Source organism: Nicotiana tabacum, chromosome 10 (genome assembly GCF_000715075.1).
Source record: "Nicotiana tabacum cultivar K326 chromosome 10, ASM71507v2, whole genome shotgun sequence".
NCBI lineage: Eukaryota > Viridiplantae > Streptophyta > Magnoliopsida > Solanales > Solanaceae > Nicotiana > Nicotiana tabacum.
Window position 1 is genome coordinate 136,825,962 of NC_134089.1, and position 26,459 is coordinate 136,852,420.

At 37.2% G+C, this 26,459-nt stretch overlaps 3 protein-coding genes, 1 long non-coding RNA gene and 1 other non-coding gene across 5 annotated transcripts; 3 read left to right on the top strand and 2 right to left on the bottom strand.

Annotated features, from left to right (window-relative positions):
- The first annotated feature begins 14,928 nt into the window (after positions 1-14,928).
- Positions 14,929-17,144, top strand: LOC107766643 (putative F-box protein At1g49610). The gene is made up of 2 exons (XM_016585452.2): positions 14,929-15,925; positions 16,959-17,144. Exons 1-2 carry the CDS (start codon positions 14,930-14,932, stop codon positions 17,142-17,144), a joined length of 1,182 nt encoding a protein of 393 aa, XP_016440938.2. The 5' UTR covers position 14,929.
- Positions 17,145-17,387: 243 nt separating this feature from the next.
- On the top strand, positions 17,388-18,103 carry LOC142164918 (uncharacterized). Its single transcript, XR_012696005.1, has 2 exons — positions 17,388-17,453; positions 17,630-18,103. It is a non-coding gene; the product is annotated as an uncharacterized LOC142164918 (long non-coding RNA).
- A 727-nt stretch (positions 18,104-18,830) lies between these two features.
- LOC107766641 (uncharacterized) lies at positions 18,831-20,332 on the bottom strand. Its single transcript, XM_016585450.2, has 4 exons — positions 20,257-20,332; positions 19,623-19,987; positions 19,249-19,328; positions 18,831-19,149 (listed from the first exon to the last, which is right to left on the bottom strand). Exons 1-4 carry the CDS (start codon positions 20,330-20,332, stop codon positions 18,831-18,833), a joined length of 840 nt encoding a protein of 279 aa, XP_016440936.2.
- A 2,211-nt stretch (positions 20,333-22,543) lies between these two features.
- Positions 22,544-25,363, top strand: LOC107766642 (QWRF motif-containing protein 3-like). Its single transcript, XM_016585451.2, has 6 exons — positions 22,544-23,790; positions 23,884-24,003; positions 24,122-24,238; positions 24,663-24,752; positions 24,841-24,948; positions 25,100-25,363. Exons 1-6 carry the CDS (start codon positions 22,642-22,644, stop codon positions 25,190-25,192), a joined length of 1,677 nt encoding a protein of 558 aa, XP_016440937.2. The 5' UTR covers positions 22,544-22,641; the 3' UTR covers positions 25,193-25,363.
- A 976-nt stretch (positions 25,364-26,339) lies between these two features.
- On the bottom strand, positions 26,340-26,434 carry TRNAY-GUA (transfer RNA tyrosine (anticodon GUA)). The gene is made up of 2 exons: positions 26,398-26,434; positions 26,340-26,375 (listed from the first exon to the last, which is right to left on the bottom strand). It is a non-coding gene; the product is annotated as a tRNA-Tyr (tRNA).
- Between the last annotated feature and the right edge of the window lie 25 nt (positions 26,435-26,459).

Consider the following 26,459-nt stretch of genomic DNA (forward strand, 5'->3'; position numbering starts at 1 on the left):
GCAAAAGTGTAGTATGAGCACACCACAGCGGTGCCAAGTAAGTATCAAGACTAACCTCGGTGGAGTAATGACGAGGAACCGTCAAGATACCCACTGGTCTAATAAGCAGAACAAGTGTAAGTATAGAAACAATGGAATATAATATCTATATAAAGACTACGTGATATGGATAATAACCCAATAATTGCAATAAGGGAAGAAAACAACGAGTAACCGCAGAACACCATAATAAGAACATAGAAAAGTGAACGGAAATGCAACCCAATCCGAAATCACAAATACAACAAAGACAAGTCATAACTCAGCAACTACGACAATTTTCTTTTTTCACATTCGGTCTTAGCTAGCAAACTTCAATTAATTAGTCAAATCCTTCAAGTGACAAAAATATTTCGAAATATACTTCGTTCAAATAAATATTTTTCCAAAAATAGTTCTTTCAAAGTAAATACCTTTCGAATATAATCTTCTCAAATAAATAACCTTCGAATATAAGTCACCCTGTGACACCTCATCTCATAATCATACAGTACGGGTCTCAATACCTGAACCCTAACACTTGGCATCTTGTGCTCTCATCACACCACATAATCACACTGACAACTCACGTGCCAAATAGAGCCATTCTCACATGGAAGACAAATAAACAAGGGTGTGCGTCTATACTTGACAATACCAAGAAGCCTCCTATCCGATTAGGGTGCTTAGCCACGTGTATGCTTGTGCAAGTGTCCTAACATAGTTCATACTAGCTAGTAAGTATAAGGAATAAAACAGACATCACATATAATGTTTACACAGGGATAGGATCAATGAAAACAATAGCTCAGAACACAGTGATTTTAACAGGGGATCTCCCAGGATATCGTCCCGTAGTCCAAATCATAAATATGTAGAGGAATCTCCCAGAATACTGATCCGTAATCCCAAAGTAAATATCCAGCACAGGGGGATCTCCCGGGATATCGTCTCGTAGTCCCAATTATAAATGTATAGGGGGTCTCCCGGAATACCGTTCCGTAGTCCCAAAGTAAACATGCATGGGGATCTCCCTGAATACCGTTTCGTAGTCCCAAAGTAAATACGTAGCGCAACCAACAGAAATAACAGTTACAGCACAACAGAAAGATCGTACATCACCATAATACGTATAACAACAACAATGACTATAATACAAGGTAAGACAAGTAAATCAACTCAAGGGCTGTAAATCACAAGGAAACGGTAGAACCAGCTCACAGGGAATAACCACAGAAAAGAATGCTGGCATAAAGGGAATAGTTCAACAACGGGAAAACTAACATGTAGCAACTATCCCACAATATACAAGTCAATAACAAGGAAATCAACACGAGTCAAGTAGTCCCAATTAAAGGCAAGTCAACAAGGATATAGGTTATCTAAACTCCTTTTAAGGTGGGACACTTTTCGAGGATATTCGACAATTTAATTAAGGAAAGATGATCTTAGCTTCACTTAAGACTAAACAATTTCAGGAGGGATACTAATAATTCTCAAATAAGACAAGCGGCTATGAAAAGATAGCATGACAATAGGAGAGGCAAAATTCTTCAATTAAATAAAATAGGAGTCAATTAGGCAATAAGAGTGAACCATGAAGCAATTAATTCCAATTAAGTATGTAGAGGTGAAACTAGTAAACAGGAAACCCAGTCATGTTAAGAACACATTCATACACAGTGAATATAAAGACCTAAGAACCCCAAAGTCTAATTTTCCATAAATACGTCCGAGCACGCACTCGTCACCTCACGTACACGAACTACAACCAACATAAAAGACTCGAATCCTAAGGGGAAGTCCCCCACACAAGGTTAGGCAAGATACTTACCTCAATCCGGCCAATTCAATACTCAATTTAGCTTTTTCTTTACCAATTCATCAACGCTCGGCTCAATCTAGCCAAAAACGAATTAAATACATCAAACAATGCAAGAGAAATAATTTCAATTAACAAAGCTATGATTCTTATAAAATTTGCAAAAAGTCAATAAAAGTCAACTCCCCAGGTCCGTACATCGGAACTCAGCAAAATTTACAAAAACCGAATACCCATTCCGATATGAGTTCACCCATACAAAAATTATCAGATTACGATACCATTTGGTCCTTCAAATCATCAATTTATATTTTTGAAAGACTTTACAAATTTTTCCCAAATTCTATCCCAAATCACGAATAAAATGATGAATTCAATGATATACTCATGAATATTAGCCAAAATCGAGATAGAATTACTTGCCCAGATAATTTCCTTGAAAAACTCCCGAAAATTCGCCTCAACCCGAAATCCCAAGGTCCAAGATGTAAAATAAAACCCTAACCCTAGTTTATATAGTGTACTCTCTTATCTCCACTACGCTGACCGCAAAAATCCAGGCGCGGCCACGAAATCCAACCCCCACGGTCGCGAAAAGTAGCGCTGTACGCGCTTTTGGTGGCTACAGTGATAGATTTAAGTATTTTGGCCATAACTTTCTCTACAGATGTCCAAATGATTATTTAAGGTCTACAAGTTACGTTTTTGAATCATTTAAAAACTCCTTGTAAATCAAAAGATATAGGCTTCTGAAGCTGGACCATTGAATTTGCAGATCTACCCTGGAGCGCCTCCGCGGCCAGATTTACGTTGTATGCACCCCCTACTCCGCCCTCAGCAAAATTTCATCGGCCTCAGCGAAATTCCTTCGCCCTCAATGAAAATTAAGCACCAGAACCATGCCTAAGTTTCGGTAATGCCTGGACTCGCTCAAAACTCACCCGAGGCCTACGAAACCTCAACCAAATATGCCATCAAGTCCTGAAATACCATACTAACTCAATCAAGCTCTCGAATCACCTCAAACAATAACAAAAATATGAATCACACCAATTCAAGATTAATGGACTTGAAACCTCAAACTTTTACAACCGATGTCGAAACATATCAAACCTCGTCCGAATAACCTCCAATTTGGCACACACATCACAAATAACATTACAAACCTACTCCAACTCCCGGAATTTTATTCCGACTCCGATATCATAAAAGTCAACTCTCGGTCAAAACTCTCCATTTTTCAAACTTCAACTTTCCCAACTTCCGGCGAAATGCCTCAAATTACACTACGGCCTTCGAATCCGAATGCGCACCTAAGTCCAAAATCACCATACGGAGCTGTTAAGATCATCCAAAATCCATTTCGGAGCCGTTTACTCCAAAGTCCAATTCCGATCAAATTCTTGCCGCTTAAACTTCCAAAAACTAGATTCCTTCTTCCAATTCTGCTCCGAATCATTCGGTAACTAAATTCAACCATTTACACAAGTTGATACTCATATTATGAAGTTGTTCAAGACCTTACACCACCAAACACAGCTTAATTTCTCATAACGACCGGCCAGGTCGTTACATCCTCAGTCGAAGAAGATGACATCGTCTCGGGGACTGTCGTCCAATTATTAAGGTCTGTGGTTGAAGAGGGTCATGCCGAGATAAATTCAACGAGTTTAACATGGGATTGGAGGAATAAGTATATCCACTATTTGAAGAGTGGAAAACTTCCACTGGACCACAAAGAATCGAGGGCCTTACGAGCCAAGGCTGCTAGGTTTGCATTAGATGAAGATGGGACTTTGTACCAAAGAATTTTCGATGGACCATTGGCGGTATGCTTGGGGATAGGGGACACCGATTACGTCCTTCGAGAAATCCACGAAGGCACTTGCGGGAACCATTCTGGTGCCGAGTCTCTAGTCCGCAAGATTATCAGAGCAGGTTACTACTGGGATAGCATGGAAAAAGATACTAAGGAATTTGTTAGAAAATGTGATAAGTGTCAATGATTCGCACCAATGATCCACCAGCCCGGAGAACAACTCCATTCAGTCATATCCCCGTGGCCTTTCATGAAATAAGGAATGGACATAGTTAGACCCTTACCAATGGCTCCAGGTAAAACTAAGTTTATTTTATTTATGACTGATTATTTTCTAAGTGGGTAGAAGCACAGGCCTTCGAGAAGGTCTGAGAAAAGGAAGTTATTGACTTTATCTGAGACCACATCATATGCCGGTTCGGGATACTTGCCGAGATTGTATGTGACAATGGAAAGCAATTCATCGGCAGCAAGGTAACGGAGTTCTTCGAAGCACATAAAATAAAGAGGATTTTGTCAACACTGTACCATCCGACTGGAAATGGACAGGCCAAGTCAACAAACAAAACTATCATTCAAAACCTAAAGAAAAGGTTAGATGATGCAAAGGGAAAATGGAGAGAAGTTCTACCCGAGGTCTTTTGGGCATATCGGACAGCATCGAAGTCTAGCACGAGGGCCACCCCTTTTTCCCTAGTATATGGTTCCGGGGCCCTTATTCTCGTCGAGGTCGGGGAGCCCAGCGCCAGGTTTCGACATGCATCGGAAAAGTCAAACCACGAGGCCATGAATGCTAGCCTCGAGTTGTTAGATGAAAAGCGAGAAGCAGCGCTTGTTCGGATGGCCACACAAAAGCAAAGGATCGAAAGATACTACAATAGAAGAACCAACCTTTGACATTTTAGAATCGGAGACTTAGTCCTACGGAAACTCACCCTCAATAATCGAGACCCAAATGAAGGGAAACTAGGCCCGAATTGGGAAGGACCGTACCGAGTTCTCGGAGTTGTCGGTAAAGGATCTTACGAACTTAGCACAATAGAAGGTGAACAACTGCCAAACAATTGGAACATATCGTTACTTAAGCGATACTACTGCTAAAGCATAATTTTATCCTTTTGTCTGTTTAAGTTTAAAACTAACTTATTATAGATCTTTCGATCAAAGCTATCAAAGTCACGCGATCTCGAAGACACCCTTTTTCACACGAAGGCCTTAGGTTTTAAAGCATGCGTTGCACTCTTTTTCCCTTAGATTGGATTTTTTCTCAAATGGGTTTTATCGGCAAGGTTTTTAATGAGGCAACAATTATGTGCTACCTAAGGAGAACTCAATAGTATCCAAGGCTTCTTTTCAATCAACCTCGAATACTGGGGGGCATCACCCTCGGAGGTTATATTTTTGAGAAAAATACTTCACGCCTAAGAGGGCCTCGATAGGAGAAATTTGTAATGGGCCAAACGGTCAAATGAACCGTGTCCATATAAAATAGTCGAGCCCTGATGGCAAAAACATGTACGCATGTATCAATAATTTGAAGAAGCATTCTTGTTATCTCAAAAACACTTTGTGTCTCAAAGAAGTTTACTATCATACGAGCTCTACACTTATAATCTTATGGGAAACGGCTTGAGAGACAAAGCATAGAAGCACCCCCGAACAGTCGGGGGCTGTCATCGACAGTCAATACATTCGAGTCATCGAAAACTCGGACTCATAAGACCAAAGAGGTATCCCCTCGAAATAAAGGCCAAGGCTAATATACTCAGGGACTAGCTTTTCGTACAAGTTCGAAAGGTTATGGGGAAACAAGTCCAAGTGACATATCCGAAGGCTACAGCCATATTAAAGACAACGGTCATATAAAAAGGCTACAACCAAAATAATGTGGCTCGGAGACGTTCGACTTCCGCCATAAATTAAAGGCCTTCAAATATTGAAAAACCGGTTAAATCAGGCTACCCTCGGCAAAAGCAAAATATAAAGGGCTTCGATAAATTCAGCCCTCGAATAATTTAAAGGGCTTCGATAAATTTAGCCCTTGGATAATTTAAAGGGCTTCGATAAATTTAGTCCTCGAATAATTTAAAGGTTTCTATAAACATCAGCCCTCGAAAAAACCTCTAGAGAAATTTGATTATTATTGCACAAACAAGTTTCTAATAAGGTTCTGATACGTCGAACCCTCGAAAAACCCAACGGGTACAAAAAACATGTGCTAAGGCATACAAAATGTTTACTAAGTCTTTTAGCCAAAAAGAGGGGAAAATTATAGCTATTTTAAGGCCAAAACGGCCCAACATAAAGAGCCTAAGGGCCGATATCTAAGAGTCTAAGGGCCAACTTAAAGAGCCTAAGGGCCGATGTATAAGAGCCTAAGGTCCAACTTAAAAGGCTTAAGGGCCAAAACATATAGAGGTCGAGATCCTGTTCTCACCCGACTCAGACTCGAGAATTCCGACATCCCAAACTCACATCAAATTGATTTAAATTTAGCTCGAGGATTCACAAAACCCTAAGGGGTATTATATTGATCAAATAAAAACCTAAGGGTTTATTACGTTCTGAGTCCGAACCGATACTCGAGCTGATTATTTGAATTATCGAAATCTTCCACAAATGAGAACAAAATTCAACACAAGTCGAGGATAAAACAAAAGGATACCTTATATTTATAAGGGGATTTTTACAAAAAATATTTACAATACCCACGAGCGGTCCTTACACAAAAACAAAATAAAGAAACCTAAAACTACTCCGGGGCCGCATCTTCGGCAGCTGCATCTCCGGGAGCCGCGCCTTCAAGAGCCTCATCTTTGGGGTCTTCTTCTTCATCTACCCCACTATCAGAGCCACTGGATGAATCCTCGTCATTAGAAAGCAAAGCGACGGCCTCTTCTTCCAAAGCCTTTGCCTTTTCAATGTCGGCAGAGAAATCGAAACCGCGAGCATGCACCTCCTCGAGGATCTCTCTATGGGACTGTCGCCTGGCGTGGTCGAGTGCACATGATAACTTGACTTCAGCAATAGTAGATATCTCTCTTCCTGGGTGTTGGATGACTCGGCGTCGGCTCGGTACGAAGATGCAATTACCTCAGCGTTAGATTTGGCCTTCGCCAGCTCAGCAGCAGATTTAGCTTTAAGCTCCTCGATTTTGCGGCCTTGATCTAAGATCTCCTCCTTCACTTTTTGAAACTGGTGTTTGAGTGAAGCCAGCTGCTCTTGAAGAGTTTCTTTTTAGAGGCGAAACTGTCCATGCCTTGCCTCCACCCCAAGGTCTCGGCCTCCTTCAGCTTTAGCTCCTCCCGAAGTTGCTCTACCAACTCGCCCTTCTGCTAAAACTGCATAATTGAAGTATTAGTCGTCAAAACAAACAAGTACACAGTAGACCTTCAAAGGTTGTATTACCTTTTCAACGAGCTCGGATCGTCTTGACAAGCCTTCGTCAACTCAACTCAGAGATCGCTCATCTCATCCTCTTTCTTGGCATAAAGGATTTTAAGAATGCCCCTCTCTTCCGAGATCTTCTTAAGCTCAGCCTTATATTGAGCAAGCTCAGCTCGAGACTTGAAGAATGCTTTCTTATGAAGCACGATGGCCTTTACAAAAAGGGATATGTTAGATTCAGAACAACAAGGATAAAATACAAGCATGATTTCAAAGGACAAATACTTACTTGTTTGAAGAGCCGTCGGGCCTCATCGAAAATGAAAGAAGCATCTGGGTCGGGGCCATCCTTAATCCCAGCAAGGCACTCTCGAATGATATCATGCCTTTCATGGCTCATTCCTACGTCAAGAGTCTCCATGTCCTGGGCATCTCGGAATTGCCCCTCGGAAAAGATCGGGCCTTGCGGTGAATCGTCTATGTTGATTACCCCAAGCGGTTCACTTGGGATATTATCTTGTCTTTGAAGAGCCTCGGGGTTAGGCTCTTCTATCTCATCCACCAAGCGTCCCCCGAGGTAAGTCACCCCCTTTTCACCTGATGACCCGGGGACTTTGCTCGAGCTCCCCTTAGAAATTTCTTCAGTTCGAGGTCAAACCGTCTCTGCCACCACAGGTTTAGCGGCCTTCGAAGCGTCAGAGCTTCTTTTTTCATGAGCTACCAACAAGCAGTCGTTATATTCTTCTTCTTCCTGGTCCCGGAGGCGTTGGGCCGTTTCTAGAGATAAGGCCACAGTATCGACCTTAGGCTTTAGAACCGTGCTTTTCTTCCGCTTCGGTGTATTTACAGGCGACTCCCTCTTTTTCTTCTTTTCTTTGGGAGGCTTTGAGATCTCTTCTTCACCACGTGGGGGCGGCCGCATTTTAGTAGCTTCTCCGAGGCCTACATAAAAATGAAGTAAGTATTGCATTGAGGAACGCAAGTAAGCAAACAAGAAAACTCACTGTGGTTTTTTGCTTCCAATCGGCCCTTGGGTAACTCGCGCCAGCAGCGCTCCGTATATGAAGAAGTAGAAGCCAGTTTACGGACCCAACCCTCGAGGTCCGGGACCGTCCCAGGAAACCAAGTGACAGCTGCACCATCGGAGAATGGTTATATCGAGAAAAAGATAAAATCATGAAAGAAAAAGGAAAGCAAGGTATAAAGTCGCCATGTACTTATGATTCATGTTCCATTTCTCGGGGGATGGCATCCTCTCGGCATGAATTAAGACGGAGGTCCTGATTAGGATAAATCGGCTCATCTATCCTCGGTCTTTGTCCTGATCGATGCTGGAGAAGAGAGATTTTGAGGATCGCATTGCAGTTTTATCAAGCCACATCGGTATAATCGAGGATTGTACATCCTGATTAAATTGTCAATAGTGAATGGCATCCCCTTGACCTGCTCAAAAAGAATCTAATCAAATAAACAATTCACCAGAATGAATGGTAGATCTGGCCAAGCGTCACTTGGTACCGTTGGCAGAAGTCGAGAATAACTGGATCTACGGGACCCAGAGTTGGATTTACGGGGCCCAGCGTGAATGGGTAGGTGTACACGCTTAAGTACCCCACTTTATGGGTAGTGATGTTCTCTTCCGGGGAGGGGATCACCACATCTTTGTCACCCCAGTTACAATCTTTCTTTACCTGCTCGAGCTCATCCTTAGTTATCAAACAGATGTATCGAGACATAGGCTCACATCATCCTAGTGTCGATATGGGTTTTTCAATTTTAAAATCGAATGTTATTTCGCACAGCGGGAGAATGCACTCCTCAATGCGAGGTGGAACCACCGATTTACTTCTGGATGGCCATGATGACGAAGAGGCCTTTTCTTATTGGGGAATAGTTTTGGATGTTCTAGACATTGTAAGTCGAATAAAGAAGGAAAGGTTGATGATGGAGTAAAGAACAAATTAAGAAGAATGTGATTTCAGGGAAGTTGAAGGAGCTAACAAGATTTGAGAATGAATTGAGAAATAAAGTTTGCAAAATCATGAAGTTGGCCTATTTATAAAAGTTACTTAAGCGTACTGGGGAAACCAAAAGTCCGACCGTCAGCCACCTCTAATTAATGACCTAGGAAGTTGCATAGACGTAACCTTTCAGTTACTTCAGACGCTAATGTCACGAGAATGGCATCATGATCGAGACATCGAGGAGATCGAGATTCAAGTCGTTTATTATCATTCTATTCTAAGAAACGCGAGGACGATTTGTATACAGTCAAAATAGAGTGCCTTCGATCTATATACTCGCGAGGTCGTCCGAAGTCCGAGGCCGGGTAAGAACAAGTTCGAGCTTGAAGGATCAGACCCGAGTTCAAAGACAGAGCACGATACGTACCGAGGTCGAGTGTGCTCGACCCTGAAATAGTACTGTTATGGATTTGTACCAGAACAAGCTAGATTCCTGCCACGTCCCAAAGTCATGGCGCAAATCACGGGATAGAATTGTACAATTCCGTACTAGGCGGTTAGACAGTTGTACCAAGAATATTCCTTACTATAAATAAAAATATTCCTTATTTAGGGTTCCCCTATTATATAAAGGGGACCCCAATCATTTGTAACATCATCTAATCATTGAGCAAAGAATATACTCTCTACTTTTTGCCTATTGTTCATTTGAGTTGTCCTTTAGCTTTATTGTTCTTACTTTACTTTTCCTACTTAATTGTTCTTACTACCCTAAGTCACCTCGAGGTCGCTAAGCTCGAGGTTACTGTTGCTGAGTAACATTGGTTTGATTCACTTCTATCTTTCATTTCTACTTCATACTTCTTAATTATTAATTGGTATTGAACTAAATCATGTATCTTTAAAATTATTAATTAAATTTAGTTGTTACTCGTATTTTCGACGTAAACAATTATGTTGAGATTTGAAAGGCAAAAGATTAGTTTACTTCAAAAGGATTGGTGAAATAGTAAAATGGTTGATAATTTTATTTTACATAAAGCCTTATTCTAGTATCTTTTTCTTTTGCGACTCAATTATTTTTGAAAGAACTGACGAATTTCTGATCAAAGCATGAGCTATGCAAATAAGATTTTGGCTTAACACAAATGGATGTGGTTAGATTTTAATTTTAAGTTATCTTGTGATTTACGAGGATAGGTAGATATGGAGTTGGCATTAATCTCCATATTAGTACAAATTATGCCGATATTAGCTGTTATAAACTGTCTTTTTGTGCTTGCCATGCATATACAAACAAAGTGTGTGATAAGTCTAGGGTCAAATACAAACCCAAGTTTGTAACTGAAAACTAAAAGATGGGAACATACTTCAATGTTATATTATCTAGTGGTTTATGAGGATAAGTGGAGATAAGATTAGAGTTATCATTATTTTCCTGATTAAAACGAGTTTGAAGTCAGTTATAGATCCTACAAATGTTTTTTGTCCTTGTGCTCCCAAGTCAATAGTTTACAGGTAAAATGCTAAAATTAGTATTCGTCATTAGTTAAAATCAGTACCGGACAAGAAGTTAGCATTTACCACTGCTTCCTCTAATTTCAAATATTAGTCGTGTTAACAAACTGAATTTATTTCAAAATGACGTTCTAGAAAAATAAGAAGTCATTTACACTACTTTTTTCTCAAATTATATCCTTATTGTTTCAATTAAAGCTATCACATATCTTTCTTAAGGAATGCGGAAAAATGTGAACAGGAAAGAGAATAATATTTGACCATAAATATAACAATCACTAAACTTTAACAAAAAGCACCATCAGTGCATGGGATACATTTGCTACATTAGCTAGGCTAGAGTTTATAACTGAATGCAAATGGATATGACCAGACTTAAATTCTAGATTATCTTTATGTGTTTTATGAGGATAAATATGAACTGAAGTTAATTCAAAAGTTAGTACCAGATTTTGTCAATTTGTCAGTCTCCAAAAAAGGATAATTAACTTAAATGTCAGTACAAGTTCTACCGACTAAGAAGAGAGTTCGGTGCTTTAACACCCCCCCCCCCCCCTCCCCCTTCCCCTAAAAAAATCACTTATTAACTCTAATTAGTATATCGAATAATATGCTAAAGTAGTTGGAGTAAATTTTAGCAAATTAATGGAGTAATATTTTTGACATGTGCTAATTTGAACACTAAAATTAACATTGTTATGCAACTTCATACTAACATTTTAGCTTTGATAGATATTGAATTCAATACTTATCACTTTATTACTATCTTATTACTTTTTTTTTTTTACTTTTTTAAATCTTAAATCACTTTCTATTTAAACTTTTTATGCAATATTTAATGTTCAAAAAGTATGTTTCTCCAACAAAATCAAGTAACAATAAATTTAATTTTATTATTTTGTAACGTTAAAATTAGAGTGACAAAACATACCTTTGACATTAGGAGTGGGCATCAGTCGGTTCGGTTCGGTTGTGAATATTATCGGTTTAGCATATCGGTTATCGGTTGACAAATATGATAAATCGATAATCGAACCGATAAGATATCAGTTATCAATTATCGGTTCGGTTATCGGTTTACCCGATAAGATATAACTCAATCTAGAGTTAAACAAAAAAGAGAAGATAATTCACTGGAGTTAAGCAAAAAAGAGAAGAATTCACATATAATATACTACACATTTTTACGTTCTGACCACAACTAATATTTGAAGCATGCTTCATTTTGACAAATTCGAGACCTGTGCAATCTCCAAAATTGATACTACAACTCCACAAATATTCCATCTCCATTCACTAGAAATAGCAGTTAACAAGAACATAAATAACAATTTTTTTATTTTATGCCAAAAATTGAATGAAGCTCTGGATGTATTATATACTTAAGAGTAAAATCATAATTTTATTAAATCTTATTGGGTTGTCGGTTAACGTTAAGAAATTAGGCAAATCGAGGCCCGAACAGATAACTCAATAGGGAAAAAATACTAAATCATTACCGAACTGTTAACCCAATAACCCGATATCGATACCCCAATAAACTTTTTTCGGTTCGGACTATCGGCTATACTCGATTATACTCTGATATATGCCCAGCCCTATTTGACATGGTGCATGACGAATGACATTGTCATAACCTGAAGTTGCGAATTTGACCTTTAAGTCATGCATATTTTTTGAGCAATTCACGTATAAATCAGATTACTTTAACGTAACAAAAAAATAGTTTCATGACTTTAATTATATAGTGGCTAATGTTTATGGACTATATGTGAAATTAACAAATGAAAAATGCATATAAAATTGGACTCTAATCAAATTGGAATAGTGAGTGCGGAGACCGTGAAAGTCGAAATTGAAGCTAGCTGTTAAGCTTAATAGCGATCTTGGTCCAGTTGAGGGTTTCCCCTTTAATCAATTTCTGAATATTTGCTTAAACAGTGTTTTGTTGCTGCAATGGTGATTCAGTCCTCACTCAGGGAAGAAATATTTTGTTAAAATTAAACCAAAAAATACTAGTATTGATGGCTTGTTGCTGCTCTTTCATAGTAATTATTTAAAATTCTGTATAATTTTTTCAAATCATAGTAGTAGGGTAAATTCATGCATGCGTATATGAACTATGAATTATGAATCCACACACGTGGTATTAAGCTCTTTTGATTTGAATTACATGTTTATTTGTGTAAAAAAATTTATGGGGCTATGGTTTTAATCCTAAGATTAAGCTCAAGAATTTGAAATTGATGTGAAGGGTGTTGATTCTGTCCTAAAACTGTACTTTGTGAGCGTGAGAGCTACTCATTTTAGTAATACTCGATTTCATTTAGAAATTTGCTTATTATTTAGTTTTTACAATAAATAAATTTATTGGTAGCTCGGGCAGACTCTTGGACTATGTTATTGTTTGATCGAATTGAACTAATTATGTTTTTATCTTTTACTTTTGGGAAGAAATCGATGACAGAGAGTGCGGTTAAGAAGTATGCTTGCAATTTATTTGGAATTCCAAAAGGGAAGAAAAGTTGATCTACAGAAGTATTTGGGGTCAAGGAAATTCGGATTTAGTTTGTGTTCAGAGAATCGATTGTTGGCATGGAACTGGAATGATTTTTCCTCTTTAAGGCAAAAATGCAGTCTTTTATTGACAATGGAGTCATCTTAGACGCTTGTGATTGCTGGAATCAAGGCCAACGCAGATAAAAGAACGATGTGGTTTCTGAATAGTTGAGGTAAATATCTCGATTATTTTTTTTCCATTTAAGTAAGCATTTCTCGATCTGATTTTTGTTTTGCTCGGTAGCTCTATATGGTAGGATCAAGGTCACGCGAATAATTTAGGCATTTAATTTTAGGAGTAGTTTTAGGTTTCCTGTTATGGGTTTGTTGTATTTTTGCGACGTTATACTGCTTTTATGATTGATTACATATAACCCTTGTGATATGAAGTTATCGACATATATATAGTTTTTGACATATTTATTGCAAAGTGGGGATTGCTTATAGCGGACGGTTGCATCTAATTTACTGACAGCAAAGCATGCACCGGAGTGAGCCTAGTGGCAAGATATTTTGGCCGAAAACGCCCGATATCCTCTATATAAGTTTCGTGTAACACTGTAATTTTCAGAAGCAAAACTCATATCGTTTCTGTACTAAATAGGCGAGTGTGTAACTTGCGCTAAAAGAGGGCTTGATTTCTCGTCTAACACTAGAAAAATCAATCCTGAAACAGGTATATGAAAAAATGTTATGCTATTCATTCTCTTTCCTTTTGGATAATTGTTAACTTTATGGCTGGAATCGCTCATATGTTTATACAGGTTCATTTTTGGTAGGGGCGTTTAGGTTTGGCAAATCTAGGCTTTTGCATTGTGTTCCAAATGTTGAATCCTGAAATGAGAGTCTTGCTTTGATTCAAACTGTATTGGATCTTTCTTTTGTCAATGCATTTAATGATTTTCAGGTTCTTTCTGTTTCAGGGCATAAAAGGCCTAAGTATTCTGGTTTTAGATACTACAATTTTGTCTTGCTCGCTTTTAAGGTTTAAATTTGGTTTGAGTCTATTGTAAGCTCGACGCTACATATGAGATTTTGGATTGTGTTCATGTACTATTTTAAATGTTGGCTCTTTTTAGGCAACAACTTATCGGTATGTGTAAATCTGTGTATAAAGATGCCATTTCTGATCTAAAAGTGAAGAAACTGTTCTGAAATAGGTTAAAGAGAATTGGTATACATTTTATGGGCTTATTGCATCTGTGTGCCGGCTAACGTTTGGTAGGGTCCATTCAGAATAGCAAATCCATGTTGCTGCATTGTTTTCGAGTTTTTGGATCTCCAAATAAAAATGTAGTTATGTAACGTTGTAACCTGAGCTGCATTGCTACTTATTGGTCCCTGCGTTCTGTTGATAATTTTTAGGTTTAGATACTAGAAACTTGTTAAGCTTTTCTTTTGGTTTACGATTCTGTTTCTTTATCTTTTGGGTGGATGCCTTGGATATGTGCGCATATACATTTCTTTTTCCCTTAAAACTCTTCTAGGTGGAATCCTTTTGAATTTTTTTTTTTACATCAGTGGGTACTCTTAGAAAGTGATTGAATCTAAGAATACATTTGCCTTGTCTTAGAAACTTTGTAATCCAAACTATGAATGATAATTACTTAAAAAGTTCCCCAATCTGTTTGATCCCATGTTTTATCATCATGAATTGTTATCTCTAAATGGAAATTTAATATACTGAGATTATCGCTCGAGGATTTCTCAGCCTCATTAACTAGAGGGAGGAAAGCTCTCATTCTGTTCCTCTTGGTTTCAAGGAATAACATATGCTCAGTCATTTCATAGCTTGCAATTTATCGCGCCTAAAAATGTGCTATGTTGTCTTACAGAAGGAATATGTCTGCAAGGCAAAGAAGCTGTAACTTCAACGAAGACCGTATAAGTGGACTACCAGATGCCATCCTCATCCATATTCTCTCCTTATTGCCAACAATCGAGTCTGTAAACACAATCTTGATTCGAAGATTTAATCACCTCTGGCCATTCATCCACAAACTCACTTTTGATCAATGCATGTTTCCGGGGCACAACTGCGTCTATTATAGTCAAGCTAATCGTCCTGACTATGACGAAAGGTTCTTGAATTTTGTTCGTCATGTGCTTCTTCTTAATAAGAGCCCTACTCTTTATAAGTTCTCCCTTGATTTTCATTTTAGCTTATCCCATTCAATTCGACAAAGAGTATCCAACAGAACAGACAGATGGCAGTACGACTGTCTGAGGAGTGAGAAAAGGATGGCTAATGAAATTGGTACCTGGATCCAGTTTGCATTAAATAAAAATTTGAAGGTCCTTGACTTGTCTTTCTCTGCACATGGTACATTTGAGCCCCAGGCTTATTATGATCTGCCTAATTTTGTTCTAAGCAGTCCTCATTTGGTTGAACTCCGATTGGCATACTGTAAGATAAATACGAAAAAGAAGAGCGACCTGAAGGCCCTAACAACATTTTCTCTTGATAACGTTATGCTAATGGATCAATCAATGGATTATATTCTATCTGGTTGCCCGGTGCTGGAGGAATTAACTCTGTGGTTTTGCTATGGCCATAGAAGACTGGTTCTGGTCAATTCAAATTTAAAGACATTGGTACTTGGCATTAGATGGTTTGGAACAAGGATACATGTCTCTGCTCCAACTCTTCTATCATTAGAAATGTCTGGAACTGTGGAGGTGCTGGATATTACAAATGTAGCATCTATTGTTGAAGTGTCTGTCAATCGTATGGAGAAGTATGACTTCAAAGAGTACAAGGATTATCAAGAGATGAGAATACTCCTCCAAACAATTACAGGGGCCAAAAGTCTCAAGCTATGTTCCTGGTTTGCTCTGGTATGTGGCTTTTTCTCTTTCTCCACAACTTCTCCAGGTATATTTAACATTTCTGACTCTGGAGAAATAGCCTTTTAGGTGGACATACTAACTATAAACTCCTCTATTCAAGAGATGGAATAACATTAAATTTATTGACTGGAGGGGTTATGGTGTTGGATTTTGTCTTTAACGCTCAGGTTTAGGCATCAAACGATATTTCATGTACATTGTGCAATCAGTTTTTTAATGCTTTTGTTACTTACCTTGTGGTTGTCAGCACAAGTCCTTGTTGATTAAATCGTCATCTTGAGTTTGTGCTTCTCTGCTTTTCTTAAGAAATTTCATTTTAACTTATTGAAAAAAGAAACTTTTATTTCAATATGATCAGATTACAAACAAACCCTTCTCATGTTGTTTTCCATAAACTCAGAAAGGGTAGATAAGTCAATATCCTAAGTCCTACAGCAAAAGGCATATTCTTTCATGTAGAGTCTTATGGAGGCTAGATAATAAAAAGTCAGAGTATAGTGAAGTTGCCATATGACTGTGTGCTACTTCCTCTAAGCAATTTAGATGTCTGCATTTTCATGGTTCAGTTTAGCAAGCATTTACGTCAAATTTGTTGCGATGCAGCATTCTTTGCTATTGTAAGCATCTCTTTGATTGCATTCTTTATCATGACAATATCAAAGGAAGAAACCTCCTTGTTTTCTTGATCATTTAGAAGCATTGTTCATAGTGCATAGGACCATTTCCTTTTAGACATAGTCCTTTTCGCCAACACAAGAATTTACTTATGTGCTGAAGCACACACCAAATTTGTACATCGCATTGAATGTGTGCGTTGCATCAAATGTGTTTAAGCTTAATTTGAACTTACAGACAATATCTTTTTCATGGTGTAGAGATGCGTTGTTCAAATAAATAGATGGGGAATGCTCATGTTTCACATAGCAACAAAGAAAGTTGACCAAGGGCTTGAATAGTCTAATGCAAAAATCTATTTATTTAGTTTCTTTAACTTTTGTGTTTTTATTTTTTGTCTGCCTAGGTATTTTCTTCATGGCAGTTGACAAATCTACCAGCTCCGACCTTCAGTTGCAAGGCGCTTAACCTTCAATTGGATTTTGTGAAATGGCACTTACCAGGAATACTGAACTTGCTGAAGCACTGTCCTTGCTTGGAGAATCTTATCATCGAAATAACTGCTTACTATGATTATCCATCGCGAGTATGACAAAATTTAATTGTTTTATTGCTCTAGTTGTTAACTGTGTTCTTTGCAATGTTCGAGTCGAACCTATTATCATGGACCCTAAAGATTTGGAAACATGTTGGTGTCAGACACTGGTAGGACACTAACCCGAGTTGGCATGATTGGGATATGTTGAATACTAACTTTGACATTTTCCATTTTAAAAAAAAAAATAGCACTTTCAAATTTCATATGCAAATAGCACTTTTTTCCTAATCTCCTTTTTACTCATTATTTGGGGAGTCATGAGAAACCATCAAGTAGCAACATAAGACATCATGTTTCTTCAAGGTGGAAACTTAAATTTCTAAACATGTATGATTTTCTTTGTTTGTTTCACAGTAACTATAGATGTATTTTCATAATGTGTTACCCTAAGATTTTGCAGTTCCGAGACCTTGTTAGTATCCGTTATAGATAGCTCAGGACAATTCTTAACTGGATATTTCCTCTTGTGCTTATTTTAGAACGCAACCTCGTGGATTCACCCATATGACTTTGATGGAGATGAATTTTGGAATATGGTAGATACTCCTGTCCAGTGCTTGACTCATCACCTCAAGACGGTGGAGGTAGCTGGTTTCGTAATGGAGAAGCATGTGATTCATTTTGTGGAATATTTGCTCAGGAGTTCCATGGTATTAGAGGAAATGGTGATATTCGCGGAGAAGCAAACGTGGATCTATGGCCCAATTACTCTTATGTCTGGTAAGGTTCAGGAATTCGAGGAGAGGCTAATAAATGCCCCAAAAGCCTCTGCCTCTGCTGCAGTGGTTTTCTATTGATGGTGAACCCTTCAGAATGATTTGGCCTAGATAGTGTAAAAATCATTTACACTGTCAGTGTTTATAAGTTGAACTTCTGATAATAATGTGCACAATGAATTGTGCCGTGGACCGTTTCCTGCATTTTCTGTAATAACCTGTTGAAGGGCTTTTCTGTTAGATGTTATGTAGCTTTTTCTTTCAATATTTTCTTTTTGTGAAATTGGTTTTATATGAGGTCCTATTAGAGGAGAAAGTTATGAATGGGCTTTCTATTAGTTGTTCAGAGTTCTACCCATATTAGGCCTTAAAACTCACTTAGCAATGAGAATTTAGAGTTAAACAGGCCACTCTGTTGAGTTTTGAACTACACCTTGTAATTTAATAGGAAGAGAACACCAAAAAACTGGGTTGCTATAAAAATGTGGTAATACTTTAGCATTAGATTTTCAAGCATTTCATCATTTCATGCTGCATATACTATGGTTTTTTATATTCTCTTAAGGTAGATGCACCATGTGGTTAGTTGGCTAAAAATCTGGAGTTACTGGACTACTTATTAAATTCGTTATAGGTAGCTTCATCGTATACTCTATATAACTAGTTAATTAGCTCGCGCTTCTCGCGGTCAAATATATCCGTGTGTAAATTAGCTGATATAAAAGATAAAGTTATATAACAAAAAGAATATATGTGTGTATATAGATTGTTGTATATACGTAAAATGAAAAATTGAAAAACAATACGCTGGAGTTACAATCAATGAAGAAAGGCAATTTAGAGTCCAAAATTTGAACAGAGTTGGTAAACCAGATTAGATTTATGAAACACTTATGAATTATGATTCTTGCCCTACTTTATTTAATAAAGTTTAATATAATGACTTTGTGGTAAATAAGGGATACTATTTGTTCTTTTCCTTGACAAGAATAGTGTCTGAATTTGCTTCTTTGGACATTGCATCACTAGCCACTTTTTGGTTTCCACAATCCAAATCACAATGCTTTTGCTCAGATTTGATATTCTCTGTTTTCTGGCAAGATGGACACAGGGCAATTGTCCTAATCTTGGGAAGTCGAAGATGAAAAGGTGATGCCCACTGATCAATTTTGATTGATCTTAGCTCTTGCAACTCTTTCTTTAGTCTACTATTTTCATCATTCAAATTTTGGCAGCACTTCTTCAAAAACTCACAGTCCACTTCTGTTTGCTTCAGTTTGGTCCTTTATAACACATAAACAAATGTTATAATTAAGAATTTAAAACTGTACAAAGAGTAAAATATGAAATAGAGGTATTAAAATTAATGAGAATATAATTACCTTGCTCTTCTATTCTGAAACCAAACTTCTACTTGCCGTGGCTTGAGTTTTAATTTGGCTGCAAGCTCTTGTTTTTGACCCTGCATATCAATCCAAATTTAGCCTATCACTCTTAACCCTCACTTGTTAAAGACATTTTCCATCAGTCTTTTCTTCTAAAGTACATAAAAAAAAAATGGGGAGTCTTGGAGCAACAGTAAAGTTGTCTCCGTGTGACTTGTAAGTCACGAGTTTGAACCGTTGAATCAACCACTGATGCAAGCATCAGGGTAGGTTGCAGCCTGCCTCCCCTTGGGTGCAGTCTTTCCTTGGACCCTACGGGATGCTTCGTGCACCGGGCTGAAGATGCAAACTTGAAGATATTAATGATATACCATAGCAAGTGTAGTGTGCCGTTTGAAACTTTCTTCAAGCAAAGTGGATTGTTCTTTGGTAAGCCTCAGCTTCTTTCTCATACCATTCTTCTTGCTCTCATTATCAAAATTGTTGAAATTTCTTGGACTTGTACTGTTGGGGGCTTGCCTTAGGTCATTTTTACAGTTTTTTGAGGTTGACCCCTCGGTCTTTTTCTCCTCCATATCACTAGAATGAAGAGGAATAGATAGATCAAGACATATAATCTTCTTATGTTCTTCTAATTGGTTTTGTTTAGGTAATAAATCACTTGTGACAAGTCCAAGTGTGAGTCTGGTGTCACAAGTTTCATTATCATTTCCCATGGCATAGAGAGAAATGATATCTGCAAAAGAGAAAAGAATGAGGTGAATATTATGGTATGATTTGAGAATACTGAAACTGTTCCTTGAGCAGGATCTAATTTATATGGTAAGAGTGGGAATAAGTATGTTTTGTTTCAGAAATAATGAATGAGACTGTTAATTTTGTATTAATTATACAAAGTCATTAAGTAGAGAAGAGAGGAGTGAAATACTAATAAGCATTTGAGTAGTAATGGCAATTATGGCATGCGTTAAAACTATGACTCCTATTAGGAGACCAATAACTTACTTTGAACTATGACTTTGTTTGACTTGCCCCCCTGTTTCCCAGAAAAAGATTTTGATATATTCAAAGGGCTTTTCATATTCCAATTACTTGCACATTATTACTCATTTGTTTCTTGCGTATAGAAACTCTAATACATTTATGATTCTCATAAATTAATGAGAAAGGATTCATAATTTCATACATTTCGTAACGATAAGAATTATTTTAGGACAAAGAGAATCATGTAGGGTATTTGGCTGGTGATGACAATATTTGGAGATTGCCGTGGAGAGGAGCAAGGATTTCACATTAAGTCCCTGTGGGACTTGGAATATTACTCGGATTAGGAGTCTATACTTTATACAACACAACACACATTATTATAGCGTTCATTTTTAGGTATATATAATAATAACAATAACAACAACAATACTGATAATAATATTTTCTTCAATATTCAATTGATTGGCCGTAAATCTGGACAACCGCTAATGAGTCACAAATATTAAATGTAATTGTATTGCCCTAATATCGAATCAATCTAGAACCACAATAAAGTATGTCACCAAATAAGAAAATGTTTATTTTTTATAAGCTACATCGACAAGGTCGTTGTAGTATAGTGGTGAGTATTCCTGCCTGTCACCCGGGTTCAATCCCCGGCAACAGCGCATTTTTCATTTTTCTCCTATATTTGCTCCTCAGTTCTACGTTTGAAATGAACCAATTTTAGAATTGCCCCTCAAAGTGTCTTGCACATAGCTCATGTCACGTTTTCCTTTTACTTTTGACCAAAAGGAGGAGAAATTTTGCCAAACGCTTACTAGACGAGGGACCAGAAATATGAAATATTAGTCGAAGTATAATACGCTAAACTACCCGTAATAAAGAGACTAAAATTATTAATTTTTACAACTTCGAATATTCTAAAAGCAAAACAAAACAAAAAAAGAAATGGGAGAAGGATATTGGAGTATTTTGATTTATACACTGGGTTCCTAATCGGGAAAGTACTTACTTATACAAGTCAGTTTATATTTACATCAAATCATAATAAATCAATAATGATCACATAGGCGGAACTCAAATTTTAATATTTATGAGTTTCTAGTGTAATTTTAAGTATATGGGCCAAGTACATGTTTCTTCGGGTCGGGGGTTAACTTTGAAGTATGGAAGAAGATATATTAAGTTTGTCTCTACATAACTAACGTTATCCATAACACAAGTTACAACCAATATGGAGAAATTGTAGGAAGATTAAAATATTATGAGAAGGACCCATTTTTCCACATTTTAGAGGGAGTAATATCACCGAAGAATGTGGTGCAGTGGATATGACTGCTCTTTCCTTAACCAGAGGTCTCGGGTTCGAGCCCTAGGTATGGAAAAATCTTTGGTAGGAAGCGTTTCTCCCCGAATGGGGCCTTACGCGGCGCGAATCCGCATATAGTAGGGCTCCAATGCGGGTACCGGACACCGGGTGGAAAACAAAAAAAAAATATAATGAAACTGAGGATACCTGAATCCAAACTGACTTATTTGCCCCTTGATGGAGAGACGTAATCACAAATTCACAAAAGAGGTGAGAATCAAGATTTCAAACCTGTGGACTCGAGATTTTAATCGTTTTAAGTTACTGGCTTCTAAATTAATAATTTATACATATTCAATAAACTTTTTAAGACAAATACAGAGTTCGAACCAAAGCTATTGGGTTTAGCCGAACCCGCTCTCGGTACTCTAGCTTCGTCCCTATTCACGATCATATTAAGCTAACACACACTTTGCGCAGATTATGAAAAGGTTATTGATTTATTTATTGGTATTTTGGGAATAACAAATTTTAAAATTACTACTCACAAATATTATTTCTCGCAAAAATAGAAGCTTAAAATTAGTATTTTTTATACTGTTAGGTCATCAACTGAATAGTTAAAAAAAATAAAAAAGAAATTTACACCGGATAAATTAAAACCAAAATTAAAGAGGCGCCTTCCATTGCAAAGCAACGCTAATACTAGGAATGCCGGCAAAGCTAAACAAACAGAATCCTCAAACGACACTCCATTTTGATTAAGATTAGTTGCTAATTGCCCAAACATAATCTCTATCCAAGTCAACTCTCTTTAAGAACATTTTACTTACAAACATTAAAACCCAAAACTACCCTTTTTAATTCTAACCAAAATCTCTCCATATAAGGCTATTTACGTAAACTAATAAATCCATTCACCAGAAACCCGGTAAATATGCCGGCTTAGCATCTACATTGCCGCCTCATTTCAAGTGTTTGTTTTTAGTCTCAACCATTTTCGGTAACAAACCAAAAATCAAAAATCCAAAAGCCAAAACTTTTCTCTCTTGACTCTATTGTGTTGTTTGCTTGTTATTTTTGTTGTTACTATGAAGGAGAACGACTGTGAAAACATGGGTTTTGATCATTCTTTGACGCCAAAAAAGCCAAAATCAAGAAAAATAAGTTCAAGATATCTCTCCACAACTTCAAATCGTTCCATTCTTGATACGGAAAATCAGTCTCCACAAAACATAGTGCCAAAACCAAGATCATCCACTGATTGTAATAAGCTTAAAAGCCTTGAGAATTCAGGATTAATGGGTAAACTTTGGCCATCTTCAAGTTCAACGGTCGACACATTTGCAAATCACTTAGGAAATGAGAGGCAAAAAGACATTGAAGAGCACAAAAATCCAATGTCTCTTAGTAAGCAAAAGAGTTGCACCGAGTTTAGTAGATTTGAGAATGAAAAAGAAAAACGTAGATCATTTTTTGGTGGTAGGTACACTAGAAAACTCAAATTTCCAGGTAGATTTTCAACTTCTTCAAATTTATTGGAAGATTATAGCGATCATATTGTCCCTGGAAGACTTTCTATCGATGAGGATGAGAACTCCCTTGGGCGAAGATCTAATTCTGCACGAATTAGATCAGATATAGGACATGATTCTGAATCTGAGTACAGTGACATTGGTTCAAACAACAGCTTTGATTCTCCTGTTATTCGGAGAAACTTAGCACCATCTTATATGGCACCAACAATGAGTTCAAGAAAGGCTGGAATTGAAGTTCCCTCAAAGTACATGCAAGAATCATCATCAAAATGGTCGCGAAGATGGAGTGCAGATTCCAGTGTTCAGAAGCCAGTTTCATCGGACACTTCTCCAAAATTAGGACTCAAATTCAATAATCCAATTCAAAGAGCTGGTTCACTTAACAGTAAAATTTCTAAGTGGACTCTGTCACCTGGAAGGCCAAACTCTCCTCCTGTATTGATGGAAAACAAAGGGACATTTATGTCAAATATGAAGCCTCCGACGAGTCCTTCTAGGGCGAAAAAAGTCGGGAATTTTCTTAGCATGGGGCTTGAATTGTTCAAAGGTAAGAAATTTTCTTCTGTTGCAGCATCTCCTCTTCGGCCAGGCATGACCGAGAGCGTTCATCGGCTAAGAATGCTTCATAATAGATTGCTGCAGTGGAGATATGTAAATACCAGAGCTGATATTGTCAATCAAAATATCAGTAAACACGCTGAGGTTTGTGTAGTCTTTTTCCTTAGTTTAAAATGTTGTGATGAGTACTAGGCCTTAGTCACAAAATCAGCTGATTGGATTATTTGGTTTTCTCAGGCAAACTTAGTATATGCTTGGGATGGTCTAATAAAATTGAGACAATCTGTGGTACAAAAGAAGCTGCAGCTACAGAGGCAAAAGCTGGACATGAAATTGAGTTCTATTCTTCATGCTCAAGTAAGAACTTATTACCCTTAATTAATTTGGTAAAATGACATGATTAATTACCAAAGACCAAAACCATTACAATTGTGTTAAGGTATGATATTTTGGCCATATATGAATGATTGTGCAGATTAAGTTACTAGAAACATGGGATTCTATGGAAAGGCAACACTCTTCATCAGTGTCAAAATCCATAGACGGTTTACAGTCTGCAGTTTGTAGGGTACCTCTTATTGAAGGAGCAACGGTATGTCAATTCAAATAACTAATTTTTTATTCACTTGGTCTATTTGCTCTGCTATGAAACGGGCTAATCCCACATTGGCAAAACACAAGAGAGATGATGGGTAAATAAGTAAATACGACTTACACCCTAGTGACGTGTTTTAAGGCCGTGCCGGCTTCAGCCCGAAGCGAAGAATATCACTAATGGACTAGGCTGTTAAATATGATATCAGAACCACTCTGCGTACGATGAGTCCCTAGGGGTTGGATGTGACACCTCAGGCGAATCTCACATCGATAAAATACGCGAGAGATATTGGGTATATAAATAAACAAGTCTTAGACTCTAGTGACGCGTTTTAAAGCCGTCCGAAAGCAGATAATATCACCAGTTGACTTGGCTGTTACAAAAACAGAGCATTTAGCTGACAAGATTAATTTTGCAGGTGGAACCACAATCGTCTATTATTGCCCTTCAACATGCCTCAGATGTATCTTCATCAATCAAGTTAATACTATCCAATTTTTCATCAGGAGTAAGATTCTTAAATTTCTAATATTGTTGTTTATAATAGTATAGATGATTTAGTTAGAAAATGAGTTGTAAAATAAATTTTTGTTCAGGCTGAGAAAACTGCTGAAGTACTCAAGGAAATGGCAGAGTTAGCTGTACAAGAGAAGTTGCTGTTAGAAGAATTCTTGGAGCTTTTCAAAAATATTTCTGCACTTGAGGTTAATTTTTTTTTTCTTTGCTTTATGGATTATAATACAAGTTGGGCATTTTTTGCAGATACTCAAAATTCATTACCATATTCAGATGCTTTATTTGATACGATTAGCATTTGAGCTTTCCTTGTAAATCTTGTTTGTTTGTTATTGGCAGAATCAAGAAAGGAGTTTAAAATGCAGCATTATGCAATTAGGACTGCAACAAGAACATTACTGCAAAAAAGAGAAGGATATGGTATCTGCTTAATCATTTGATCTCAGCAAACAAATGCTCAAGGGAGGCAGGAGCAAGACGTGCATTATTTTGTTGATTTTTTTCATTGCATGTATAATAGTGGCGTACGCAGTATTTAGTACAAGCGTGAACATAATGGCACAACAAACAGTTAAATAATTCATGTATATAAGCATTTTTACCCCTTGGGCGGCCCTTTCCCTTTGACAAACAAACACCTAATAATTAGACAAATAAACAAACAATCAATAAAAATGACGAATTGACCTCATAAAAGGAAGAAGCTCAACCTAATAACCTATTAGGTGCTATCAGAAGAACATATCAATACTGAATATATACACAGAATAAAGTAATTTCATTACAAACATATAAAGTTTCAACTTACAAAACTTTGGTGATTTCTTCCCATCTGTTCAAGCTGTAGTGGATAGAATTACCTAGTACATGTTGTTGATGGGAGGTGGCATGTATATCGCGAAATTAATTTAGGTGCACAAGCTGGCCCAAATACCATAGTTATATAAAAAAGACTTAAAAACAAATATAATAAAAGTAATTAATATAATAAACAAAAAAAATTCAATTTAACACATAATATGATAATTTTTTCCCAATGAAGTTGGTTAATTTGAATCCACATCCTTGAAGGCGTGTCTGTAATTGATGAATGATGTGCATGTAATTATTATTGTTAGAAACATAATTTGTTGTATGCTATATTTCTATTTTAAAAATGCGTAAAATGTGAAAAAGTCGATTATATATTTTTGTGAAAACCAAATTATTCAATCAAGAAAATGCGAATATAAATTGATTTAGCTCAAGTTTTCTATCCAAAATTGGTTATATTATGAGTGATTTTATGGTGTGCCTCTTTTTATCTTATACATTTGTAGACCCGTATCTTACATATTTGGGTCTACAAAATTCTGGGTCCACAAAATTGTGAGACAAAAAAGAGGCCTCACACAACTAGTATGAGGCACAAAATAAAATTTTTCTTATGTTACGAACTCGTTATACTTTTATTCTTTTCAGGACCTAGTCATTTCCAGAACTGGTTATGTACAGACTTGGTTTAATCTCATCATTTTACTTTCTTTTAATGACCTAGTTATATCATTTTATCCAGTCAATAATAAAATGAAAAAGAAAATCCGACCTGCCGGATTCGAACCAGCGACCTAAGGATTAGCGCTGTTAGCCCTTGCCCACTACAGTCCTCCGCTCTACCAACTGAGCTAAGGTCGGTTGCTATAAGCTTACAACATTAGTA